This window comes from Poecile atricapillus, chromosome W (genome assembly GCF_030490865.1).
Source record: "Poecile atricapillus isolate bPoeAtr1 chromosome W, bPoeAtr1.hap1, whole genome shotgun sequence".
Lineage (NCBI taxonomy): Eukaryota > Metazoa > Chordata > Aves > Passeriformes > Paridae > Poecile > Poecile atricapillus.
The window spans coordinates 17,303,894-17,324,137 of record NC_081288.1 but is presented as its reverse complement, the minus strand read 5'-3'; the positions used below and the strand labels follow the sequence as shown (position 1 = coordinate 17,324,137).

The 20,244-nt window shown below is 39.1% G+C and overlaps 1 protein-coding gene across 2 annotated transcripts in view; it reads right to left on the bottom strand.

Moving 5' to 3' along the window:
• The window catches only part of LOC131591523 (GTPase KRas), a 21,154-nt gene extending 910 nt beyond the window's left edge, over nt 1-20,244 (bottom strand). Inside the window, exons 1-4 of one of the 2 annotated variants that reach the window (XM_058862323.1) lie at nt 20,093-20,244; nt 19,002-19,240; nt 13,380-13,558; nt 11,536-11,695 (exon numbers count right to left, since the gene is read on the bottom strand). In XM_058862323.1, the coding sequence (XP_058718306.1) occupies nt 11,536-11,695; nt 13,380-13,558; nt 19,002-19,112 (450 nt within the window). In that variant the 5' untranslated portion in view covers nt 19,113-19,240; nt 20,093-20,244. The remainder of the gene's footprint in view (nt 1-11,535; nt 11,696-13,379; nt 13,559-19,001; nt 19,241-20,092) is intronic. The other variant, XM_058862324.1, reaches the window with a different exon arrangement.

The following is a 20,244-nucleotide window of genomic DNA, read 5'->3' as shown; positions in this document are numbered from 1 at the left end:
ATTCTGATGATTTATCAGGCACATTGGTACAATAATCACACCACAGTTTTATAAATCTTTACACATGCAAATCAATCAAATCAATCCCATGTCCCAGTGACAAGTTATTTGAGACGTCATTCTATTCAGCTTCCAAAGTTAAGGACACTTGAAACACATTTTCTGTGGTGATTGACAGTCACTTAAAATCTCCATGGCTCCAAGACTTAAGCTACAGTCACAAAAGCTGATGTTTGTTCACACTGAGTAGTTTCTCATTATTTTCAGAGGTAATTACAGCTGACCAAAATAAACTCTGATCTAGAGACCAGCATATCCAAAAGCCCGATATGGACCACTATCAAGTACAACACTGTACAATGTACTTTGTTACAACTTACTTATGGGAAACAATTTATGGCCTTGCTCTCATGTTGCCTCCAATCCCACTAAAATACTCTTGTTGTCAGTCTGCCTTTACATCTAATAATTTGAGTACAGACAGTTATAGAAGCTTTAGGATAAAAATTTTCTTGATTCTTTCCTGCCTTACTCTTTATATCTTTTAGATAGATGAGAAATATTCCTGTATTACAGCAGCCAAATGCATCACTATAGAACTGGATCTAGAAATTCAGCCATATGAGTTTGCCTTCAAGCTGCCAAAAACAAAATAACACTGCATTTCCTCCTCTATGCCTACTTCAGTAAAGAACTGAAAGTGAACTCTGAAAAAATAAAAAGCCAAAAATCACCTAATTTGTTACTGGTTCAGCCAAACTCCAAGTGGTGATGAAACTTAATATGAAAAGTCCAAACAACAGGGAAGTGTGAAATAGCTTCACTTAAAAAGCAGCACTCAGTATAAGCTAAATTTATTTAAAACCTTCAAGTTCATAAAAGATTTACACACAACTGATGTTCAAAGTCCTTGGCAGTGTATCTCTCAATATTAATAGCACACTTTTGCATATTACAAGACCTTGCAAACAACTTGTTCTACATTTTGAGGCATTATTGGCCAATGTAAAATGGATGCCTAGTGGGAAAATAGCCTTACTTCTGCAAAAGGTCAGGTCACTCATTAGTTTTTGGAAAATTAAAAATACCTCATATTACTTTGGAGAGAACTAGTGTATTTTGTTTACAGCTTCAGCATTAATGCACATAGACATAATATGCGGAAATGTTCAAATAGGAGAATGTTATAGAACAACAGTTCATGATTCCACTGCAGGTCTCAGTATTAAGAAGGAGGAGGACAGCACTAAGAATCAATCACAACAGACAAAACAACAGTTTCACACTTCAAACACAAGAACCATGTAAGAACAACCTCTGCCCAAGACTGTTCACACTGCCTTATAGAACCACCTTTCAGAACTGGCTTTCAGTTCGTGCCTTCAAATCAGACACACCTAAAAACTGCAATTTAAGTCTTCAAACAAGAAATCCTCCCTCATTAAACTTGTTTTAAAATAAGTGCAGAGAAAATAACTTGTACAAAGTAATACCCAGACACAATAATCATGATCCTTTAAACACACAACTTCCCAATCAAGGCTGAATTTTTTTTCTACCTAGTAAGATGAGTATCTTTTAAATACAGCACATGCTGCAACATAGAATCATAGAATAGTTTGGGTTGGAAGGGATCTTAAAGATCATCTCATTCCAAGCCCTTGCTGTGGGCAGGGACACCTCTCACTAGATCAGGTTACAGAACTGACCTGGCTTTCATCCTTGCATTTACACCTTTGTAGACCAAGCCTCACTAATTATTGATTATGTTTGCTCCTGCCACAATTCATCTTCAATTCAGGTCATTAACAGAACATGACGTACAAAACTGTGCTTAGACCAACTGTGAGTCAGAAGTGGAGAACACAAGGTAAAGGGAGGTCTTTCACTTTTCAGCCTGCCCATTAAATTTTAAATGTAAGTAGTGGATACTCTGTCTCCAGAAGGTCCCTAAAGGCATCAATGCTGTGAGATCAAAGACTGCCAACCTTTCCAGTCAGCTCTTTCAGTAGGAAGGGACTGCAGGCAGCTGACCTTCCTCCCTCTGACAATGCACTTATTGTGTGCAAGCCTTTGGGGAAGTTAAGAGGTACTGAATGAGAGCTTTAAATTCAGGCTTAGATTAGAAACTCACAATTCCCTGTGCAGACTCAGAACTAAACCCTGGAGCCTCACTAAAAGAGCACTGACAGGCCTTGCTCCTGGCCCTTGTTCTTCCAAAGGGCAGAGGGAGCAGAAACAACAGAACTGATCCCACAGGAACAGCCTGCTCCTGGCTACAAGTTTGCTTTTGGAGCCCCACATGGTCCCATGCCTGCAGAAAAGTCTGGAGATGTGGCTGCACCACCACAAGCATACATGAGACTGACCAATGAACCTGGCTGGCAATAACAAACACCAAATTCATAAGGAATTTGGAATTCCTTAAAATCCCAGTCCCAAAAATAACCCTTACAAAATTTCTAATTTGTAGTTCTTTCTTGTATTTTTTTAATATATAATGCATATATACATACACATGTGTCAGCTGTGAGGAACAGAAGTTATTTGTAGCAGTACTATGGAAGGAAACCATTAAATTGCAGTTTAATCAAGAACTTAGGCATTTTTAAATTCAAATCTAGAACTTTTCTAACTCAAACTTTTCCCTATTAACCCAGCTCAACCCAGATTATATAATCTAGACGTCTGCATGTAGCATGCTTTTTATTTTAAAAATCTGATGCTGAAAAAAAAAAAAAATAGTTATTTTGAGGATTTCACATGGAGTTTCAGAGATTTCTCCCTGCTAGCTGAGCAAAAGATGTTCTGTCCTTTCTGCTTTACTGAATAACAGCCAAAGGAATGAAACTCTTGGAAAGCATCAGCAGTTCAAGGCAGTTTGGGTAGTCAAAGTTTTCAGTTTCCTTGTGGAAGATTAATATAACTTAAGGCATCCCACAGGCAGCAAGAAGATAAACAATATTCCAAGAGGGAGAAAAACACTCTGAACAGTCCAACTTGATTATTCGTGGAATACTATGATTGCAGTCTGTGTTACAATGAATATTTCTGAAGTCTAAAATCCCAGCTGTAAGGTTCACACCATGAGGTGCTGCTCTCCTTAATCACCTACTACACATCAGACTGAAATAATACATTTTTTTACTGACTGGAAAGTAAAAACAAACCACGCTGGGTTAAATATCAGACTTCTCATTTCACTCAAATCACTACTGAACTACAGCTGTGCCATAATAATTTTGGAGTGTGCTTCCTCCAGCTTAACTCTCTAAATACAAAATTGCTGGAAAAGCATATCAATACCATGTAGAATTCACTCGGGAATAAAGGCAAATGATTCCTTTTCTAAGCAGACTCCTGAAGTTCTAGAGCCTTAGATCCAACACTATTTTCTAAACAGGGTGCAGGGAAAAAAAGAAAACACAACAAACATCCAGAAGTCAACAATATCCACTGCTGACAAAAGATTTCCCTGATTGGAAAAAAAAATGCAAAACCCCCCAAAAATACTTCTCTTGGACATCATCATCAGAAAGTAGGAAGCTGGTAGAAAGAAAACATGTGTTCACTGAGACATAAACAAGGACTCTGCAATCTGCAAAAATCCTTCCACTGAAAACCACAATTCCTCCCATCCTATTCTCATTCTCCCAACAGGAAGGGAAAGCAGACAGATCTCAGGATCTTTAAAGTCCCAGTATAAAAAAAAATAATTCTACTCGGTGGTATGGTTATAACAGTAACGCATCAAGTATCTAAAAAGTTGGTTTCCAGAAGGCTACAGGGCTTAAGCAATTTAATTTCTAATGCTCTCCTCAAAAGTCATCTTGCCCAGCTTCTGTTGTTTCTGATAGGCAGGGAAGGATAACACAAGGTGTTTTGATGGCATCAATTTTAGTAATATTTGGATGCAAGACTAGGGAGCTCCATAACTGAAACTTCCAGTTTCTTGCAAAGGAAACCTGTGATGCAAAGAGTACCACAAAGTAATTGAATCATATAATTAAGGTCAGAAAAGACCTCCAAGAGCACCAAGACCAACCTCTAACTGATCAGCAACTTGTCAACTAGGCCACGACATTAAGTGATATACAATCATTTCCTGAACATCTCCAGGAAAGTGGACTCCATCATTTTCTTTAGGAAAAAAAACCAACAACTAAGTAATTACCTCTGAACAGTCATTCATCACTTAAAAGCTGAGACTAACAAGCCTGAGCAGATCTAGTATGAACTGATATGAATCAAAATTTCTTCCCCAGAAAGAGAACAAAACTCCCTCACTGAGAAGAATATTCCCACAGTGTGACAGTCTCTGGAGGACACGAGCCAAATTCTACTACTTCTCTGCCACATATTCTGAAGTACAAACACACACCTTGAAAAATGAAGTTTTTCTTTTACAAAATGGGAAATTCCAGGTCATCCTCCAGTTGGACAAGTATATAAGGAGTAACAACTTACTCTGTGGAATGGTGCAGTAGAAGGTAGAAAATTAATGGGATAGGAATATCTGCAAGGAGCTGCTCCAATAGTTTGTTCAAAAAACCCTGGAAGTGATTGAGACATGCACTTCCTCCATACCAGTTTCTTCTGTCCTCACCTCCGCCCCTTTTTCTAACAGCTCAATATATAGATTAAAAAAAAAGATTTTGTGAGAATTTGGGTATTGGGGTTTTTTTCTTGCGTTCTTGTTGGTTTTGGCTTAGCCCCCTCTCTCCTCCAGTGTTCCTTCACTGTTGCTCAACCCCCACCTCTTGTAAAGGTTCTCAAAAAAAGGTAAAACCTTATTTTGTCCAAATCTGGATCACTCACGGCATTATAATTGCACAAAAAATCCTGGAAATTGTAAGGTTACATTTTTTAAGCTGGGGAAGAACAAGGAAAAAATAGCATGGCATAAGGAAGGGCCTGAGAATTAAAAAATCCTGTACACCAGTTAAATACTGTTTTGCTGGATTAGGAACCTCCTATTTCTGAATCTGAGGAGGATTTTCAAGTGCTATAATCTTTTCCTCCCAGTTCATCAGCCTGAAGCTTCAGCCAATATTCATTTCAACAGCATCTGCAATATATTCCTAATAAAACTTCTTCCTCCTAACTTCTTCCCACTCAGAATGGTCCCTCCATTTTCCAGCTGGAGAATTCAACAGGCAGCAAAGACTTTTTGTTAATCCATTTATCAAAACCCCACGAAACAAAGCAAATCCATATTCAGGACACTGAAATGTGATTGGTTTTATATCTGAAATTGTGTCATTGATTAGCCACAAAACGTCTGATTGGCAAGATACCCTCAATCAGTTTTATTTTGTCAAGTGATTCGCAACCCTTACCCTGGTACATTACAAACTTACCCTGTTACATTACAAGGCATTTTTTAATTTTCACGCACCCTGGAGTCTTTTCTTCTTTGCTGATTTTTTTCACTCTGTACTGTCGGATCTCTCGCACCAATGTATAAAAAGCATCCTCCACTCTCTGCATTGTAAAACACAACTCCTTAAAAATCACTTTGTTAATGACTGAGACAAGCTGGGACACCCGTGGAAGGGGAATAAATCACAACAAAACCACTGAAATTATGAGCTTTACTTGAGAAAAGCATATGGGTTTATGTATTTAAAATGCTGGGATTGCTCATCTGCTGCTTGATAAATACTTAATTCAAGCTTAATTCAACATTTATTGATTACCAATTATTGTGAATATCTACACTTCAAGCCCTGCTTTTCTTCTGTGCATAGTAACGCTGGGCCAAAAAAAGAGTAAGACTTATTTTCTTCCATTGCTGAAAATAATACTGCTTGTGTTACTGAACTATTCCCACATTTCTGTGGGCATGTTCATGTGGGCAGGAGGCACAAAACCTTAACAGATTGTGAACTAGGGGCTACTTATGAACACACATAGTTAAAGCACCCACTTGCAGTTTTGAGGAAAATTGAGAACATGTTACTATTTAGACAAAGAAAAGCAAGCCTCTTCTTTAGGTAAAAAGGGGAACTTTGCAAAAATCCATGGATCAAGCTAACAAAGTATTAAAAAAGTTTGTCCAGGTGATTTCATAAGTGGTTATAAAGAAATAGAATTTTCTAAGAATCCTAAATTTGGGGCAGTGTTGTTTTTAAAGCTACTAACTTTGTGAAACAAGCGCTGTGTTATTTAATTTAGGAAAAGTGGTATCTGAGCCATGGCAGCATATGTTCAGTACTGTAATCTTTAAGACCTTTGTTACATCAACAAGACACACCTGATCTGTTCCTCTGGGCCAGACTCAGCAACCACGAGGGTCCCATAACAACAACTAAACGCAAACAATCTGTGAAGTTCTGATGCTCAGATTTTTATCTGCTGCAGAAATGTTCCTCATGGGTTCTAGGGATGACACAGAGCTACATGTTTTACTTCTCCAGTCCCACACCTTACTTTTCTGCAGCTCTGCATTTAGGCCACTTGGATATGACACCACAAGCATTAAAAAAAAAATAAAAAATAGATGTATGGAGACTGAAAACATCTTTAACCAAACACAATATAAAGAGAAACAGCACCAGCTCTAAGTTATAATAGTTCAAAATTAGTGTACCTGTGAATAAATTTCATTATTTATATCAATCTCTGAGGATGTTCTTATTAGAACAAGATGAAAAATGTTCCACTGCAGCTTTTGAAGGGGAGAGCAAATCTCTCCTGTGCCTTACTATCAATCTCAGTACTTGTCTCCTCAATCAGATCAACAGGGCTGTTAATTTAATAACAAACTCATCATTTGGAAATAAAGCCAGGACACACTGATGATTGTGGTAAGCAGCACAACTGCTTAAGCCCCAAAACTTTATTACTACCAATGGGCAGTCTGGGCTTACATTTTGCAGATTTTCCATAAATTCTCTCTCCATTTTCGTATTATGCACTGAGTAACTGAAAATCCAGCCAGCATTTACTGCCACAATTACCGGGTCATTTTGCATGACCTGTGTCACAGGTTATCACATGGAACATTTACTTTTAACACATTGTTTATCTGAGGGTTCTTCTGAACTACAGCCTCTTCAATTTGAAGATTAAATGAAATAGATTTATTTCTTGGACTGTATTTCCCTGTATAGACATAGCGTGCCCTCTTAGGATGCAGTCAAGTATGGACAAGTCTTACATTCCAGGTCTCACAGGTTGCAAAATGTAAGGAAAGCCACTAAAACAGGCAAAATCCAAGTAAAGCTCATACTTCCATGTTTTTCTGGAAGGAATGAAAGTTTCTTTCTGAAGTGGAAACAGCAAACATTGATCAGCTGCTATGTGCCAAAGCACAGGCTGTACAAGGATCAACATTTTTGCAAATCTACTGTTTTGCAGCAGAAAGATGTAATTTGATTATGGAGCTTTCACATGAAAAATTAGGTAACAATAGTTGAGTCAACATTTATTGCCAACTTTCCCATCACCAGTAGGAGCTGTAATTTGCTTTAGCAATGCAGAGATGGAGAGATACAGAGTGAGAAAAGAAATCGCTATTACTGCCACCACCAAGAATAGACTTCTGAACACTGCTGAAAGAGATTATTCTGAAAGAAAATCTGTACAGACACATATTTGCTTTTATCATTAGCACAAGGTGACATTTTAAAGAGCCAGATGCCAATCCTACAAACTTAAGTCATTTTAATACTTAATTCAAGACACTCTAGTATTTTTTTCCTTCAATAAGCAATGACCATATATATAAAGTGGGACTAACCAGTTCTTCTAGCTGTCAGAGCTGGAAGCAAAAATAGCCTCTGGCAGTTATTAAAACCTTCAAAACTTCTAAACAGCCTGAGGAACCCAGGACCTTGAGGCAATGTTTTCGAGATGCTTTTGCCTCCAGAATGACAGCCAAACCCTCCATTTAAAATATGACCATGTGCAAAGAAAGGCTGCTTCAAACACAGACCCAAACAGGAATTTTCATAGGTTCCATTTCTGTATTGCCTAAAGGAACCTAATGAAAATTAGCCCTGACAACCCAAAACTGTTTTGTGCCCATCCTTAAACACTTGATCACAGCTGATCTAAAAGCAACCAAAACTTTCTTCCCTTGGAGCTTTGTCCCTGGGGGAGGACTAAGCTTTTCCAGAAATGTTCTACCTTACAACAGACAAGGTACATGAAAAAACTCAACCCCCTGTGTAAAAAGTCTGACCAAGTTAAAACTCATTGAAAACAATGCTTTAAGATAAAATCTGTACAGAAGAACTGGATTAAAAATGGCTTGGAGTAATACAGTGTCATGAAACAGATATGACAAACCCCTAAAAATGGTTCAAGCAAACAGTTAGCCATGAATTTTAAGAAATGTAGAAATGAATTTCTGTAAATATTGCCACAGTTACTTCACCAGATCAGGCACAGGTTCTCAACTTAGTTTGATCACAAGGCTGGGGCCTAACCCAATGTGTATCAGACAGCTGAAATAACTAAAATGCTTTTTTAACAGCGTTCTGGTGATTTAGGTCAACTTCTTCATTACACACTTCAAAAGTGTGTTTAAGCATATTCTAAATAATGAGACCTCAAGCTCTGGGAAACACTTTACTATGCTTCCAATAATTGTCATTCATCTGCTTTTCCTGTGAATCCAGCAAGAAAGCTGAAATGTTCCAAGGGAAACAAAGCCCAACAGTCAAACCACATTGGGGTTGTTTGGCCTTACAGCATTTCCCTGTCTAACTCCCAGGCAAGGGGAAGCCCAATAAAGAATGGTGGGTGCAGCTTTGGTGGGGATAAATCAAGTTTGTCGCTCATCTCTCACTGAGATTATCAATAATAGATAATATTGGGAACTACATGCTCATGTAGACAGGGAAGAACCTGAATATAAAGCTTATGTCAAACAGAGAAAAGCAAAATCAGCAATCAAAATAAATCTAAGCCATTCATCCCCTTCTCCATAAGGACTGTGAAAGGATGAGTAAATGCTCACGGCCTTACAAAACCACCAGTACTGCCACTTGCTTACATTCAGAAACAGGACTATCACAATTTTTCATAAATTACATTGTACTGATTTCAGTCAGTGGTCTAATTGAAAATATTAATAATCTGTAGATTTATAATCAAGTTGTAGGGCCCTCTGAGGCGAGGTTTCACTGATGAATTCAGTATTTTGTTTGAAAATTCACAGAGGGATTAGGCTTAAAACACAATCTTCTTGCTGTGACTTGAAGTTTGCATCTTTATTCCAGTCAGAACCCTAACACGCTAACCTCTGCAACAACTTATTTCTGTACTTCATTTCAATATTCTTCTATTTTCTGTCCTTGCCTGAGAAGGTTTGAAAATCTTAAAGACTTAGTTGAGCTGAGATATCAACCTGCACGAGCATGCAGTGCCATCCTTTTAAAAAAAGTGTCTTAGCAATCAAAAAAGTCTATTCCGTCAACTCCCTCCCATTTCCACCTTCATAGTTTCCTTCTACAGAAACATTTCTGATTCCCTCTGAGCTCCAGCAGAACTGTGCACAGGAAAGGGCAGAGGCAGGAAAATGGTGCCTTTCAGCAGGGCATTAGTGATGGTATTTCCATGTGGTGGAAGATGAGGACAGGAATGGAAAAGAAGGTTCCTACTTCAAAAGATTCATGGAAGACTTCCCACGGGCTCTAGAAGACCACCAGCTGCACCTGTTCATATTTGGAAGTTCTCCATGAGGACAGAGAGGACCAGAGTTTTATTTATATATTGACTTTTAAACAAAAAGAGAATAAAACTATAGCCCATGGGCCATATGCAGGTCACAAAACAGTCTGAATCCCCTAATTTAAAATTAATTTTGAGGAAGGTGTGTGTGTGTATATATATATACATATTTATAAATATGCAAGAGTGACTGAAAAATCATTCCATGCACATACACACATGTATATACAAGCACATACACCAAAATTTAGATCCTCCTGCTATAATTAAATTGCAGTTCCTTCTCCAATGCCTTTTTATCTTCCCAAAAATATTTTATTTACATGGGATCCTATGAAGGAATTTCATAGCACAGCATGCTCTGCACTGGGAAAGAATCAGCAGCCATCACTAGTGGTGCCAACTTTTCAAATCCAACAGGCTCTAAAGAGTCTATTGGGCATCTTTATTTTAAAATACCCCTTTTAACAGAAGTGGCTATGCAAAAGAGTATTTCCCCAGCAAAACCTGTTGCTGTATAAGACAGACCAAACAAAGTAAAACCTAGATGTTGGTGCAGCACTTCTGTTGTTTCAAACTTTAAATATAATTTCAGAGTTATTTTTTCACCCTCCTATCTCCATGACAGCCACTAATACAGCACCTTCCAAAGCCACTGTCATTATTCAGTCCATTTGTATGTCCCCTTCTTCAGCACAGTCGTGTGGCCTAATTTATTGTCAGTCATTCAAATTTGGCAATTCTGCTTTGGTTTTTTAAATCCTACCTATCAGAGACTTTCTTTGTTGCCAGAAGTTAGCACCGTTTTGTGAAGTTTTACTAATTAGCCCAAGTTTCAACTTGTCAAAACTTAGGGTGGGTGGGTGGGTGGAACAAATTTGCACTAATAAAATATTCTCTTCTCAGATCCACAAACACCTTACAAACTATGAGGAAATTCTGCCAAGTGATGTAGCTGAATCTCTACAGAAATTCTGAGCAGTTACTCAAACTGCAGCATTCTGCCCTTATTTACCTTCTGAACTCCTGCACATAACACTTCTGATTATGTAGAGTAGGAGCCACTCAGGCCTGATCTAATTTGTACTGACAGTACAATCTCAGCTCTTAAAAGACAAACCACCAAACAGTATTTTTCAAGATTGCTTTCTTCCAGAAGTACTGAACCAGTTCCACCTCTATCCAGAGTTTCTCTTCTCCTGAAAGCTCAGATGTGCCACTCTGACACCTGCGTCCTCTCTCAGCCCAAGAGAGGCACTGAAAGGACCAGTGAGCTACAACAAACCAACAGCGAGCTGTGAAGTCTTAGGAAAAGTACCATTTTACACAAACAAGTAATTCAGGAATTTCACACATAGCCTGAAGGTCAATTGCTTAGGTGTATCAAGCATGTCCCCCTAATTAGAGAATCAATGCCTCAAGGAAATTTATTTCCTTGCTATTCCTTTGTTATTAATGAAAACACTTAAAGCAGAATAAACTAATTAACTGTTTGTCTGTTTAATCCTCTTGCTGAGGGAATAAAAAGCATTTCACCTCTAAGCAGAAGTGCTTTTATTCTACTAAAGCCTCTCATAAGGTTAAGAATGCTGCAACCACCTGACACAGGAGAGCAACAGCAGGCCAGGTCTCACTTCGAGTCTGCCCACTTGAAGCCAATCAATCACTCACTCATCAATAAACAATTACCAATTAGAAGCAAGTTGACAGAAAGAAGAAACACCCCAAGAATTTCAAATCTGCAGAAATGCATCCATTGATATGACCACACAAATGTCAATGCCTGGAATAACTAACATTATGGTAATTCAGGTGAGAGCTCTGCCTTTGCATCTGGGAAGTTTTGAGCTTTACCTGTCTTGTCTTTGCTGATGTTTCAATGAAAGGAATTCCGTAACTTCTTGCTAAATCCTGAGCTTGTTTTGTGTCTACTGTTCTGGAAGGCAAATCACATTTGTTTCCTACTAGCACCATTGGGACATCTTCTGAGTCTTTAACTCTCTTTATTTGTTCCCTAAAAACAAAGAAAAAGAAAAGATTGTGTTTAATAAGTATTCATATTAATAGTTCATATGGTAGATTTAAAAACTGTTATAACATTAAATTAACAGAATTGAACATCAGTCCTTATGTTAATCTACTGTATGTGCACTATTGGAAGACACTAAAAAATAAATTGATCAATCCTGTCACCATCATGTTTATCATCTTACTAAACAAAAACAAACCAACCAACCAAAAGCCTGACATTTTACAAACTACTATAGATATTAATGTCATTACACTGGGGTTTTTAATTTATTTTTTTTTTTTTTAAACTTTTTAACAGCTAATACCAGAATAAGCTTAAGAAGCTCTGGTATTAATCTTGCTACTTACCTCTTATATTCAACACTCATAATACTCAATTCATTTGCCAAAACACTGCCAGAAGCTCTATGTCTGCTGTCTTGATTTTGTTTTGGGGGAGGTCATAATTTTATTTTGTTCTTTAATTAAAGACAGCATTAAAAATTCTGCACTTAGGAGGTTTAAAATAGACCACTAGTCTGGCTCTCTACAGTGAGAAATTTGGTAGGAGTCCTTTCAAGCACTAGTTAGAAAGCATCTTGAAAGATGCTAGATGTACTTGTGAAGAATCTTGAATAAAAATCATTGATTTCATAACTTCTGCCTTCCCAAATATGCTCCTTAATTAATATAGACACTGTTTCCAGCTCTTTATGATCGTTCAGCCTCAAGCCAGTTGAGGCTTGAGACCTCAAGGAAGGTCGCCCACAGGTCTGTCACTGCACAGAAGAGATTCCAGCACTCAACACCCAACACTTTGAAAGAAACTGTGAAGGTCTTATGCAAATCTACAACTCTCATTAAAAACAAAAATTCCTCATGAAAACTTCTATGCTCCTTCTTCCCCCTACAACAACATCTTTCTTGCCTTTTTCCCTTCCTCCTCTAAACCAACAGGAAACACATGTGTGATATTATTATTATCATCATCTAACTGTGCGCAGATTAACACATGTTTGAAACTAACCTTAGGCTAATGCTGATGAACTCAGTGATCTTTGGTGGGAATTGCATTGGCTTCTAATAGAATACCCAGGGAGAATACAGGGTAACAGTAAGGTACTAAGTTATAAATAATCTGCTGTGGTAATCACCAAAGCTATTTCTAAATTAGTGTAGCTGAGAAAGAAAGCGTGAGTTGTAATTCTTAACTAATTATTTAAAAGAAGATAATATGAAAAAAATAATAACAGGTTGGTATTTACTGTCATATTGGAGCTTTGGTTTTTTTGTGTCTGTCCTTCTCAGGCATCAGGGCTCACACAGGTTATTCTTCTCCAGGTATTTTCCCTTCCAGCCCCAAACAAACTAGCAATTGACATTATTGTCTGTACAATTACAACAGCTACTGTTTTTCCATCTTAGCAAACAATTTTATCAATGGAATGGACAGAATTTATCTTTGTCTTGACTCAGAATACTAAGTCAATAATTTACACCTCATTTATGAGCGAAGCAGATTTTCAGATTACCCAAAATTCTAGATAGCAGATGCACAAATAAATTGCAATATTGTTAATTTTCAGACTTTTCCTATTTCATGAGAGACCACTGTATTATTCAGAGGAAGAACAAGCCCCCTGCCCACCTAATACAAAAACTGGTGGATTATCTCTTCACATACACACCTATAATGGTGAATATCTTCAAAAGACTTTGTATTGTTTATGGCAAACACACACAGAAAGCCTTCCCCTGTTCTCATATATTGGTCCCTCATTGCACTGTACTCTTCTTGACCTGCTGTATCAAGAATATCCAAGAGACAGGTTTCTCCATCAATTACTACTTGCTTCCTGTAGGAATCCTAGGAAAATAAAAAATAAACCTTGGTTAACCACAAGCAGGTAAGGTTTTGAACATCATTAAATCTGGAAAGAATCGTATTATTTACTAGCAAGAAGAAGGACTGAAAAAGTTTGACTGTGCTTAAATTTACTCAGTCTACTAATTTCTTTTTTAAACTACAATTTTCCCCTCATTCTGTGCTACAAGAATGTACAAAATAATAATCCAGAAAGAATGCACAAGTAAGACAACTCCAAAAAAAACCTTTGCCAATGAAAAGAAAGTGAAGAATACAAAGCCTTCAGTTGGAGCAGGAAATCTGTTTTGCATGCCTTAGCAGGTGTGTATAATGGTATCTTCTATTAAGTTATCAAAGCTGAGCTGATATATTTGAAATTCAAGCTTTTCAGCCAGGACAGACCAACAAAGCCATATTAAAACCCTGATGGGCTGGTTCACAGAGATGTCAGAACAAATTATTTCAATGCTATCAAATCAAAGCTTTCAGGTCACTGACTCAAGTAGCTAAAATCTGTACAAAGTCCCACCAGCTAGATTTTATTACATCCCTGTTTTGGTGCCAGGCCTCTGAGTACACAGCTTTTAGCAGTAAGAAGGTGAGCATTACATGCCCAATAACTTCTATAAACATCTCTGTGTTTGAAATAAAGCCATGGCAGTGAGTTTAGAAAAGGTGTCATCAACCAGCACCATGAATTATTCCCAGTAAGCAGCTCTTGTAACAAATAACAGGTATGAACACAAGCTCCTGATATCACCTTTCAGCTTCCTTAGCCAGAGATTAACACAATATTGCTGCTGTTCTGACACTATACAGGAGTGAAACTAAGCTACTGGGAAGGGAATTAAAGAATTAAAACTGCAATTCTAGCCAGCTGCAAGGTGAATTCAGAACAACCTTTCTATTCATTTTTGGGCACAGTACACCTACTCTATCCATTTGTAATTTTACAAAAGACTCTATTCTTTCCTGTTGCTCATGCTAAGAAAAAATCAGGAGAGAATTGTAAAAAGACAGTATTTTAAACTAAACGAACTCTGTAATCTCACATTTACTGCTAAATGTCATTAAGGCTCACGATATCAGGTAACACAATACTTACTGTTTACCTTAAAGATAAAAGTTTGCCTCCAACATGATTTTGGGACTATTTATTTCACAGAAGGGCAAATTCAATGTTCAGGTAAGAAACAGGTAAGTTACTTCAGAAACGTATAAACCATGTTCAAATATTGATATAGCTGAGAAACACACAAGCTCTGACGTGTTTTAAAAGAAAGTTAATATTCTATCTTGCTGCTTAAAGGGAAAAAAAAAAGACAAAAAATTCCCAAACCTAAGGATTCACCTTCATTCCAACACTGCTATTCAAGAGCAGAGCCCTCATGTCCTGGGATACCTTTACTACTGTACTAGCAGAACTTTTATCATACCAGACATATTACAAAGCTTGCATTTTCTCTTCTTGCAATTTGACTGCTAGTTCAAAAATATGAAAAGCAGTTCTTGAAAAGCCTGTATTATTCCTTTCCATCTTAAGGACTTCAAAGGGAAGGCCTTTTAGAGCTCAACTGATCTCTAAACAAAAGCTTTAAGAAATTTTCATCAAAGAAAATTATTTTTAAGAGAAAAGAATTGCTTTTAAGAACTGCCTACCATGTTAGCAGTAGCAGCAAAGACACACCAGCATAAAACACAGCACAGATACAAAAATTACTATTTTGAGGTGCTAAGTTGCTTTGCCACTTCTGGGGAGAAAATCCTTATGACTACCTAGTGAGGGGATTTAAAGCAGAAGGAAAAGAAAGATGTGGGAGAGAAAATTGAAGCTTATGATTTCCAGACAAATGAAAAAATAAATACTTTGATTTTTGGCCTTTTTTCCCCTCCCCCTTGCAAAACATAAAACCTTAAATCACATTTGATGCTATTAAGTAAAAACAAAATGCAAACTAGAAATAATGCAAACTAGAACATTAATTCCTGATTCCTACCCAGCTTCATATGTGAAATTCCAGTTTTTCTCCAGTACACAGTATGTAACTACCAAAAATTTCATTCATCACTTAACCTGCTTTTATTGGCCTTTTGTAAATCATAAAAAACAGCAAGAATTATGTTAAAGTAGTAATAATTCCATCTGCTCACAAGCACTGATAAGAAAATGTGATCTGAAATCTCAGCTTTACACTACGTACGGAATTTAGCTAAAAAAACTACAGTGCTTAATAAATCCCATCTAAGCAAGTAATTATTACTCCACAAAACTCCATTATACCAGAGATTTAATGCTAAAATATCGCAGCTCATGAGACTAAGCTATTACTAAATATTGGTGCTTGTTTCAGGAGGGCACAGGTCATTTAAGAACACGGACTTAAATATCAGTATTCCTACATCAGCCGAGGGATTTGGCTAATCCAATTTCAAAACCTCTGACAAGCAGCTATGAGAGCTGCTCTTTCTCTGGGACATTTAAAAGACGACACATATTTAGAGCTGAAATGTCCTAAAAGTGTAAAAAAGCTAAAAAATGAAAGAAATTCAAGAGAGCACAAGTAAGATTTACTCAGACTCGGCCAGTAGAGGGCACTGCCCCAACTGCTCACGCCAAATTTACAATGGTTGCTGCCCATTTAATTTAAAATAAAACACTTAAAATTACTTGGCTATAAATCCTTGCTCGGACATCTCCTTCAAATAAAGCACTGGACTGTGAAACACACATAAAGCATGGATATCTGAGCAACTGCAGCCACCCAAACACTCATTTTCAGTCCTCCCCCTGCCCTGCCATCTGCTGTGCTCAGATTTAAGTAATAAAACACTCAAGCAGGCCCTGAAATTTGACATTTTCCAACCAGGTTATCTGTTGAATCATTAGGTTTATTCCACCAAAAAAACAGCAGCAAAATTAACATTGTAAAGGCACCTGTGATTAAGTAATTAGTGGGGTTTTCCTCTGCTGCACCATATCATGTCTTCACAACATGAGAATTTTACAAGTGTGGAGTTTCATTCTGTTAATCACAGGAAATATTTAGAATTATTCAGTAACTGCGTAGTTATGAAATATATCATGGACAACAAACATTAAACTATCTTCTCTATCTTACCCCAAACTATTTAGCTTAACTATCTGCAGGGAAAAGGAGTATTTTGCTATATGGCAATGAAAGAAACAGTAGTAAGTTGCAAACAACAGTAGTGACACTACTGAACTATCCTAATTATTTAACAGTCAGGGCAATTTTAGCCTTATCTCCTCATACTGCCTAAAACCCGCTCCATAGCTATTGTTTTTTGATCAGCATCACAACTGCACCTAACAGAAAGCACCATCACCAACCCTCCTCAACCGAGTGGGATTCTGCCCAAGCATGACCTGGAGCATTTAAACCGAATTTTTATTTTTGTTTGCCACTCCAAATCACAGCCTGCCGTGTTGGCACTGAATTATTTCTTACCCACATGTGAGCACACACAAGGCCAGTTACCAGGAGGAGGAAGATACAGTTTCCATCCCCGAGGTCTCAGAATTTACAAGATAAGAACGGGATCTAGTAGACAAGAACTTGTTAAAGGAGCAGAAATAAATGCTGCTGCATGTGACACGCTGTGAACGCTGGCAAAATCTATTGGGTTGCTTAATAACCAGTTAATTTGGTGTCATTCGTAAAGAAGAACACATGGATTCTGGACCACAGCACTGCATTTGTGGCTGCCCCATCCCTGGAAACGGCTGAGGCCAGATGCACCTGGAGCACACTGGTCTAGTGGAAGGTGTCCTTGTTCATGGGAACAAGATGATCTTTAAGGTCCCCTCCAACCCAAACCATTCTATGATTCCATGAATTAAATACACAGCTCTGGGATTTTCAGGTTCATTCTATAAGGAACTGTATTTCCAATTTATTATTTTATATTAAAAATGTGTTTAATGGCCTTCAGATCACTCAGCTGGTTGAATAGCAAAATCCCTCAAGTGCTCCAGGAATACTGGCATTTAAGTTTCTCTGTTCCTAAACTGTTTACACAATGACAGCTTATAAGATGGAACCTGCACAGCACTTTCTGCAGTGCTTAAACACACCTCTAACCTAAGAGAAACTCAGGTAATTATGAACAAGCATCAAAGACCAACAGCCTCCAAAGATCCTTTCGCAGCAAAAAGTAAAATCCCATTTGGCTTGTTCCTCTCAGCAAGTTTTGTGTGATTTTAGAGAATGTTTGGGGTTGTCATTGTAAGACTTCATATCTTAATAATTGAAAGAGCTGCTCTGCTGCTGTAAGTCAAACAGTTTTCTGTACAAGTCTAATCAAAATTGCTGCAAGCAAGACATTATCCAGCCATGCAAGAGACAGACAAGAAGACACACAGGCACATGAAACAACCTCAAGTCAACACATCTATGTTTGGGCTCAGGCCCTCACTAAATTTGTGCCACCTCGGGGCACTGGCTCCTCTTGCTTGTGTCTCCCTGAAAATCACTACCTACACACTTCCCAAGTCTCCATTTTAAGCCCAGATTTAAACCCCTGTGATTCCTTCAAGTGAGCCTGGAAGTGCCTTGCTGGATAAACATATAAATGAAGTCATGAGATGCAGAGCTTCAGTGCTGGGAACATAAAAAAAACCTGGGGTAAGTTATGGTGTCATTTCTCCTTTTATAGAGTCGGAGGTTGTTAAATGCAACGATCCACAGGAGATTGCAGACAACACTGGTATTTTTCTTGTATTTAAAAAGCAGAGCTTGCCTGCTCATTATAAACCTTTAAAACAGCACAACTTTTAAAGCTTAAATACAATTTCAAACTTTGAGGTACTGAGCCATGTATTTCAAAGAACCCATTCCAGAAGATATGCTGTAACATTTTCTCTAGATAGGAAAACACACACTGGTGTGTCTAAACAGAGAAAAAATAAAACAAAACAGGCTCCAATTTTTGCTTCATTCACTGTAACATTCTAAGACACATTTCTCCCTGCGTGAAACAGATCCCAGTGATAGGAGCTGAGAAAGACTGGCACACACGTTTCACAACCACTAATTTACCTTCTTAATTCCTTCTTATCAAAGGAAAAATGTCCCATCTAAGAGGTTGAACAAAGCTATGAAGAGTTTCACCAAGCGTTTTCAAGGGAGTTTGCAAATACTTTGTCATAGAGATCCTAAACACAAGCATCCAAAATGCCCGAGGATACATGGCAATTAACACCACGCTTTTAACTGATCAAAACTGGTAATTTTTTACTGCAGCTGTTGTTCCACAGCCAGATCAAGAAGACAGCAATTCTGTCTCCAATGCAGACCATTATCTATCTCTGAGCTCTTTCTACTATAAAGCCCTGTCCTTGTGGTAAGTGTCCAAAAGCAAACAAGAACCATTATTAACTGATAATCTCCCCTCACGAAAAGTATGAGATGAAAGTGTTTACCTCTATTGTGGGGTCATATTCATCCACAAAGTGATTCTGGATTAGCTGTATTGTCAAGGCGCTCTTGCCTACACCACCAGCTCCAACCACCACAAGTTTATACTCTGTCATTTTTTAGCAGACCTGATGACAAAGAAACCAACATTAAGCAGAGCTGGGCTCCCACTAACGAGGATGCTGCCGGTGCCTTCTCATTCAGCGTCAGGATCCTCTACTATTACCGGGAAGCAGCTCCCTCCCTGCAAGACAAGACAAAAAGGGATGAGGGAATGCTGCTCCTCAAATATTACACACACAGGGAATATGGAGCGGGCACTCGGCCGACAGGCAGCGGTCACACAAAGATTTAAAGAACACGAAATAAGTTTTAAAAAATATATTTTTTTAAATACACTAAATAAATTTAAAAAGCACTGAATTCCGGTAAAGGCCAAAAGAGTATTTCGTGCAAGGAATTAATCCGTGCAGGGATTTAGTTCCTCGCTGCTTCCTCCCGGTGCCTCGCAGAGCCCGTCCGGGTTTCCCGGAGCGTCCCAGCTCCCCTCGGGATGGGGCTCACAGCCGGGAACGCGCCTCCAGTGCCCGGACAGGAGACAGGGCGAGCACGGCTTCCTCTACACAGTTTAGGGTGGGTTTTATTAATTTTTAATTGCCGGGCGAGCCGTGCCTGCGGGACCCCCGCGGCTCCGGGGCATCGCCCGCCCCGCCCCGGCTCCCTCTGCCCCTGCCAGCGCCGCGCCCGCGCCGCCCCAACTTTCCGGGTTTAAGGATCTGGGAGAAAAGGTGTGGGGGGGAAATAAATCCATGAGGGCTCAGGGAGGGATGGGGGATGTCTCGGGCGAGCGCCGGGTCCCGCAGGGCGTTGGCCACCTGTCCCCTCCCGCCGGGAAGGACCGGGAATGCGGCTCAGGGGGATGCCGGCGGGAGCAACGGGGGTGCGGGATAGGAGAGGGAAAGGGGGACGGGAGGGGGAACGGCGATGGGGGAGAAAAGGGGCGCCGGGTGCACTTCCCACCTCGAAGGGAAAGCGGGGAAGGAGAGAAGGAAGGAAGAGGGTCGCCCCGGCTCGGCGGGGTGGGGATAGGCGGTACCTGGCTGGCCGTGCCACGGGAGCTCCCGGCACCCACCGTGCCCGGGTCGCGTCGCGTCCCTTCCTTTTCTCTCCTTTCCCTTCCCTCTCCGCCTGGCGTCGCGTCCCGTCCCTTCCCGTCCCGGTGCGAAATGGCGGGGGACGGGCAGGGCT